At 51.1% G+C, this 7,102-nt stretch overlaps 1 protein-coding gene across 1 annotated transcript; it reads left to right on the top strand.

The window, feature by feature from the left end:
• The first annotated feature begins 2,117 nt into the window (after positions 1 to 2,117).
• Positions 2,118 to 4,531, top strand: LOC129494150 (uncharacterized). The gene is made up of 2 exons (XM_055300913.1): positions 2,118 to 2,140; positions 2,827 to 4,531. Exons 1-2 carry the CDS (start codon positions 2,118 to 2,120, stop codon positions 4,529 to 4,531), a joined length of 1,728 nt encoding a protein of 575 aa, XP_055156888.1.
• Positions 4,532 to 7,102: the final 2,571 nt, after the last annotated feature.

Genomic DNA, 7,102 nt, shown 5'->3' with positions numbered 1-7,102 from the left:
GTCATGTCTCGGATGTCTAAATGGTCCCTGAGTCCCTGGCATTTGGTACTTGAGTTCCTGATTGTAAAGTGGTTTTTAAAAGTCACTAAAACATTAGCCATCTTCCACGGTTCCAAATGGCATAACTCGAGAAGCTAATGAAAAATTACGGCAAAGCACTTTTCATATAGCATGAACTAATCAGTGCGCCCAGAAAAGCCGATGTTGTTGAAGTGCCATTAAGTTATGGCATAAAATGCCACCTGCAGGTAAATCTGGGTCTAATTTGCCTTTTTGCAAGTAGCTTTTTATTTATTTGAATGTGAAATGAATCTCCAGCATGGGTGGATGATAAAGATGCTGCCCCTTCAAGACTGGTTTGATTTTAAACGTATTTGTTCTTTTGTTTAAGCATGTGGTTCCAGGGAAATTTTTTAAATCCTTTCTTAATTAGCTAAGCAGGGCATCAAGAAGGAAGAAAATGCCTGCCACCTTACTCCCTAGCTGCCCCTGCCCCCACCACTCTGCTGGAGGGTTTAGGGTGCCCGGGTGAGAAGTGTGGGGGTGGGGGGACCAGGAGACAAGGATCGCACAGAGATGGAGAGTAAATGAAGATCATCTAGAATCCCTCACCTTTCCTGTGGGCTTTGCCCTGTTTACCGTGATTCCTTGCCTAGGGTCAGGTGGCCTCATCTCCCTTCACTTTTGTTTCCATTAAAGCATCCCTGCCGTGTTGCTCAGTCCTGTGGGATAATATTAAATTTAATGGATTTCTCTAAGGTAACACATTCTATCACCATGCGAAAGCAACAGCCACGATCACAATGTAGGAAAACCTACGGAACAAATGACCCAATTTTTCTACCATATGAATACCATGGGGCCGGTACGGGTAGGAGGATAAAGGTGTGTTGAGAAGAGAGGAAGAGGGGTCGTTACAAAATAAGAGCGATAAGGGACATTATAAACCAGGTTCAATTTTGTCTCAAAGTAGACATGAGAGTATAATGAATTTCTGATTGCCCATCACCCAGCTTTAACATTCATCAATATTTTGCTGTTCTTGCTTCAGTGGTGCGCTTTGTTTGTTTTGTGAAGGATTTTAAGACAAAACCCAGAGTTCATATTATTTCAGCCATAAGTACTTCAGTGTGCAAATTTTGAGCCTTTAAAGAGGTCTCTGTTGGAAGTACCCCATGACTCTCAATGAGGGTTTGCTCTAAGAACATTATTGACATTTATAAAAACACATTGTTCCACACAAACCCTCAGGATAAAAATCCTTCTGGACTTAGCTTAGGAGAAACTCCACAATTTCTCACCAGAACCTGAAAATTCAGTACATGATCAAAGTTTTCTTTATATGAAACATGCTAGGAAGCTTAGAGACAAATCTCAGCCAATCATGGCATAATCTCTACATTCTGTAAATATGAAATTTTGCATTAATGTCATTTCCAGCTCTGATAGGTCCCTCTCCTTGCTCTTCATTTCTCTTTCTCACCTGCTTCAAATCTGGGTTACCTTACTGTATTTGTATATCCCTGTTAGCAGAAGTGTGCCTGTGAATGCTTCACAACTGGTTCTCTGAAAAAAAAATTCACATATAAACATAAATTTCTTACAAACTTCTGCAATAATTGTCCCACCCATAAGCAAAGAATAGTAAAATACACAATATTCATTACTGTAAATTCCATGCAGCCAAATGATTCTCGTAGAATGCTTTTGTGATTTTTGTCAAACTCTTTATCTATAGCTAACCTATGGTTGCAATCAATCATGAATAGTTCAAACATGAATGTTGGCTGATATTTTTACTTATATTTACATGGGGGTGGTGAATAACCTATGGTTAAAATCAATCAAGAATAGTTCAAACTGTAGGAAAAGATGTGTAGTATGGACACCATTCTGTAGCATTTTTATCATGCAGGTACCACATAAATAACCTCAACAGTATAAGGAACGGTGAAACAGGATTAGAAGGTGATGAATTTGAGTATTTATTACTTTTATTTTTAATATAATTATTGAATTATAAGTTTCTAGACTTTAGTTTTCAATAATGGCTGTTCAAATACAACTTACAAGATTCCTAGAAATTTAACAATAAATTTCTCATAAGCCAACACAAGATGACTCCAGCACACTACCGTCTGTAAGCCAGCTAAAATAATTTTGGAACTAGGTGGGTATGAAAAATGAATAGAGCAACATGCTTGTCGCGATTCATCTTATGGCAGGATTACAGATTTTTTTCCAAAGATTGATTATTTATTTATTTATTTATTTATTTATTTATTTATTTATTTCACAGAGAGAGAGAGGCAGAGACACAGGCAGAGGGAGAAGCAGGCTCTATGTAGGCAGCCCGATGTGGGACTCGATCCCGGGTCTCCAGGATCAGGCCCTGGGCTGAAGGCAGATGCTAAACTGCTGAGCCACCGGAGCTGCCCTTGGATTACAGATTGCTATTATAAAATTCTTCTGTGAGAATACTAGGTCCTGGGTTAATAATAACAAACATACTTTTTAAAGTATTGCCAAATTATTTGTCATAACCAAGACATGGAAACTATCTAAGTGTCGAATCTAAGTGACAAATGGATAAAAAGTGATATATTTATTATATATATTTATTTATATGTAATATATAGAATGTTATTCAGCCATAGAAAAGAAGGAAATTTTGCCATTTGCAATAACATGGGTGGACCTAGAAGGCATTAAGTCAGGTATGGGTGACGGGCACTGAGGGGGACACTTGACGGGATGAGCACTGGGTGTTATTCTGTATGTTGGTAAATTGAACACCAATAAAAATTAATTTATTAAAAAAAAAAGACTTCTCTTGCTCATCGCGTGGAGCGCTCCTTCCCCACCTGTGGCGGCCCTGCTCCCCTTGGCCCTGCCCACTGTGGCCCTGCTCCCCCCGGCCCTGCTCCCCTCGGCCCTGCTCCCCCCGGCCCTGCCCACTGTGGCCCTGCTCCCCCCGGCCCTGCTCCCCTCGGCCCTGCTGCCCCCGGCCCTGCCCACTGTGGCCCTGCTCCCCGCGGCCCTGCTCCCCGCGGCCCTGCTCCCCCCGGCCCTGCCCACTGTGGCCCTGCTCCCCACGGCCCTGCTCCCCAAGGCCCTGCCCACTGTGGCCCTGCTCCCCGTGGCCCTGCTCCCCGTGGCCCTGCCCACTGTGGCCCTGCTCCCCACGGCCCTGCTCTCCAAGGCCCTGCTCCCCTTGGCCCTGCCCACTGTGGCCCTGCTCCCCACGGCCCTGCTCCCCGCGGCCCTGCTCCCCCCGGCCCTGCCCACTGTGGCCCTGCTCCCCACGGCCCTGCTCCCCGTGGCCCTACTCCCCGCGGGCCTGCTCCCCGCGGCCCTGCTCCCCGCGGCCCTGCCCACTGTGGCCCTGCTCCCCACGGCCCTGCTCCCCAAGGCCCTGCCCACTGTGGCCCTGCTACCCACGGTCCTGCTCCCCAAGGCCCTGCTCCCCCCGGCCCTGCCCACTGTGGCCCTGCTCCCCACGGCCCTGCTCCCCAAGGCCCTGCTCCCCCGGCCCTGCCCACTGTGGCCCTGCTCCCCACGGCCCTGCTCCCCGCGGCCCTGCTCCCCGCGGCCCTGCCCACTGTGGCCCTGCTCCCCACGGCCCTGCTCTCCAAGGCCCTGCTCCCCTGGCCCTGCCCACTGTGGCCCTGCTCCCCACGGCCCTGCTCCCGCGGCCCTGCTCCCCGCGGCCCTGCCCACTGTGGCCCTGCTCCCCGCGGCCCTGCTCCCCTTGGCCCTGCCCACTGTGGCCCCGCTCCCCAAGGCCCTGCTCCCCCGGCCCTGCTCCCCTCGGCCCTGCTGCCCCCGGCCCTGCCCACCGTGGCCCTGCTCCCCACGGCCCTGCTCCCCAAGGCCCTGCTCCCCCCGGCCCTGCCCACTGTGGCCCTGCTCCCCAAGGCCCTGCTCCCCACGGCCCTGCTCCCCGTGGCCCTACTCCCCGCGGGCCTGCTCCCCGCGGCCCTGCTGCCCCCGGCCCTGCCCACTGTGGCCCTGCTCCCCAAGGCCCTGCTCCCCCGGCCCTGCTCCCCCCGCCCTGCTCCCGAGGCCCTTCTCCCCACCGCCCTTCTCCCCGGGGCCCTGCTCCCCGCGGCCCTTCTCCCCACCACCCTTCTCCCCGCGGCCCACCCCCCCCCCGCGCCTGGCAGGACAACCTGAGGCTCCTCCGGGTGCCCTGCATTCCGCCCCAGCCCTCGGAGGGCGCCCAGGTGTCCTTCCTTTCAGGCCTCTGTGGCCCCCATCCAGGCGCGGCAAGCACCCTCCCGGCCGTCTCCCACTGCCTCCGGAACCCAGCAGCGCGTGCGCAGGTGCTCAGGTGAATCGGAGCATGACCCGGTGCCCACGCTCTGCCACTGCAAACCCGCGCCCGAGCCATTGGGCCCTCACAGGATCCCGGACCCCTCTGAGAATCGAACCCCGTGCAGCATCTCAGAGCTCCAGGTTTCGTGTATTCGTTTTCTATTGTCCTCTTCCTCCCCACGCATCAGTGACCGGCAAGGGTACTGCTGCTTGAATGGTTGAGCGCGCACAGCAGGAACCTCTATAGCACAGGAGGCACCGGCACAAACGTGCTCACCTGTCCCTAGAAGGCTGGTCTCTTTCCTAGTCGCCTTTCCTCTCCTTAGGGACTGTAAACATTTAAAAAAAGAACGAATTAAAGTGGTGCCCGGTTGGTAGCACTACATAATGCCTGAGCCAAGCAAGCACAATTCTCTGAAAAGACGAATTACCTACAATCAAACAGGATGGGGGTGGGGGGAACAACCCAATACAGAAGGAAATAAATCAACCTGAGTGGGAGTCAGGAGTAACAATACAGGAGAGATTTGCATCCTGAAGAACCTCAGATACCAGAAACAAAATTACAACACATGAGATGTTTAAAGGAAAGGATGGAATCAGAAAAGGATGGAGAACAGAGAACCAGGAAGATTTGAAAATGATTCCTAGAAGTTTAGAAAAGAAAAACAGCATGAAAAAGAAAAACAAGGGGAAAAAAATAAAGATAAAAACAAGGGGTGTCTGGGTGGCTCAACCAGTAAAGCGAGAGCACCTGCCTTGGGTTCAGGCCTTGGTCTAGGGCTCCTGGGATCCAGGCCTGCCTGGGGCTCCCAGCTCAGCAGGGACTCGGCTTGTCCTGCTCCCTCTGCTCTTTTCATGGTCTCTCTCTCTCTCTCTCTCTCTCTCAAATAATTTAATAAAACCTTAAAAAAAAAAAGAAAGATAGCAACTACAAACAAGAGTGGGTTAAACCGAAAATTAGATACACTAACCAAAGCAGCTGCAAACTGGAAGACAGATCCAAAGAAATTATTCCAACTTAAGCACACAGAATCACGGAAGCAAAACCTGAAAATGAAAAGAAAGAATAAGCAGGTTTAACAAATGTCCAGTTTGGAAGGAACGAGTGGAGGAAGTGTGAAGACGTAGCAGCTGAGAGTTTTAAACATTCATGGGAGGGCAGCCCGGGTGGCCCAGCGGGTTAGCGCTGCCTGCAGCCCAGGGCCTGATCCTGGGGCCCCCAGGATCAAGTCCCACGTCAGGCTCCCTGCATGGAGCCTGCTTCTCCCTCTGCCTGTGTCTCTGCCTCTCTCTCTCTCATGAATAAATATATAAAATATTAAAATAAACATTCATGGGACATACTACGCAGATCAACAAGAGCAAATCCCGGGGAGCGGGTGCAGTTGCTAGCACGGTCACAGGGCTGAGCCCCAGGCCGCAGAGCAGCCCACGACTGGGTGATGGGCCTGCAAGTCCGAGCCCGCCCCCGAGCCTTGGCTCCACGGGGAGGCCCACAGCGAGTGGCGGTCTCTGCCAAGACACAGGAACTGTCAACCCAGGGCCATGGGTCCAGCAAAGTGTCTTTTGGGAAGACAGGAGAAGTAACCAAACCCAGAGAGTTTACCACCAACAGGAGCTGCACTCAAAGAAGCGGATATGTCAGAAAAAGAGGCAAGTCTGAGGAAGGACTGGGAGTCAAGAAATTGGTAAACCTGGAAGCAAAATAAATGCTAGCAGCATGAAATAATAGCACTATCTAATCCTTTAGGGTTAAGAAGCCCTCAACCATAGCTTGGAAGTAAGGAGAGGGCGACCTGAGGGAAAGAGGTTCCCTCTCCTTATAGTGAAAGGAAAGGAAGTGATGACTAAGTAGTACTTGATCAGTTAAGTACACATGTGAAAGTGTTGAGGAGGAATGAGAGAGGGAAAGAGAGAGAGACGGAGAGGGTATGGCTTCCCAGCCAGTAAGAGCGAGAACTGAAATAAGAGAAAAGCAAACAAAGAAACAAAGGCAATCCATTCCCAAAAAGGTCAGAAAGATGAAGAAAAAGAGCTGCACATGTCAATGGTGACATTTAAGATGGTCCCCAGAAAGCAGGGACTGATTGTAGCATCTGAAAGAGGGGTCCTTTCCCCGCTGGTGCGCACCTGCCCTTCGGCCCCACCTCGAGCCAGGCTGTCTCCGAGCTCGGTAGCCTGGTGGCAGGTAGTGGGCAGGGTGCCCAAGCCCCAGACACCCCTTCTCAGAGGAGAGGGGGGCTCGGCCCTTTGGCTCTAAATCCATAGCCGGTCAGGATGTCCCGGGCAACTGTGGCTCAGTGGGACTCCTCATCCCCCAGCTGCCTTCCTGGAGGCTTTGGTGGTGGCCCAGTGACAGGAAATGTCTGTGGTCGCCTAGGGCTCCTGCAGGATAATTGTGTGAAGTGGATGGGCCTGGACAGAGTCAAGCGGCCTGAGTGCGAATCCCTGTGCACCCCTCGTGACTGTGTAAACTCAGGACATGGGTGTCACCTCTGCATTGACTGTCGTGGTCTGTACCAATGACAAGGTTGAACCAGACAATCGGCCAGGTCCTTTATAGCTCTAATATCCCTTGATTGTGCTCCTCGTCAAATATGCATCAGATCCATTCCGGTGCAAGCTTCGTTTCCTGATAATGTTGAGCTCTGCTCTGTGTGCACAGCCCTGACAGCTTGCTGCTTACACAACATGTTCATTTGCCCACAAAACACAACAGCAATATTCTCTCTCAGAGCCTCGTATTCATTTATTGCCTTTCTTAATATCACTTTTCTAGGAC

The sequence above is a fragment of the Nyctereutes procyonoides genome, unplaced genomic scaffold, assembly GCF_905146905.1.
Source record: "Nyctereutes procyonoides isolate TBG_1078 unplaced genomic scaffold, NYPRO_anot_genome, whole genome shotgun sequence".
Classification (NCBI taxonomy): Eukaryota; Metazoa; Chordata; class Mammalia; order Carnivora; family Canidae; genus Nyctereutes; species Nyctereutes procyonoides.
Note: the sequence above shows the minus strand (reverse complement) of the source record. Positions and strands in the feature narration are given on the sequence as shown.

What these genes read in the sequence shown, in the direction of transcription:
- LOC129494150 (XM_055300913.1), top strand. Translation starts at nt 2,118, where the DNA reads ATGACTCCAGCACACTACCGTCT. An exon ending in ACTCCAGCACACTACCGTCT is followed by an intron (nt 2,141 to 2,826) that starts GTAAGCCAGCTA and finishes TAAAAAAAAAAG; the next exon opens with ACTTCTCTTGCTCATCGCGT.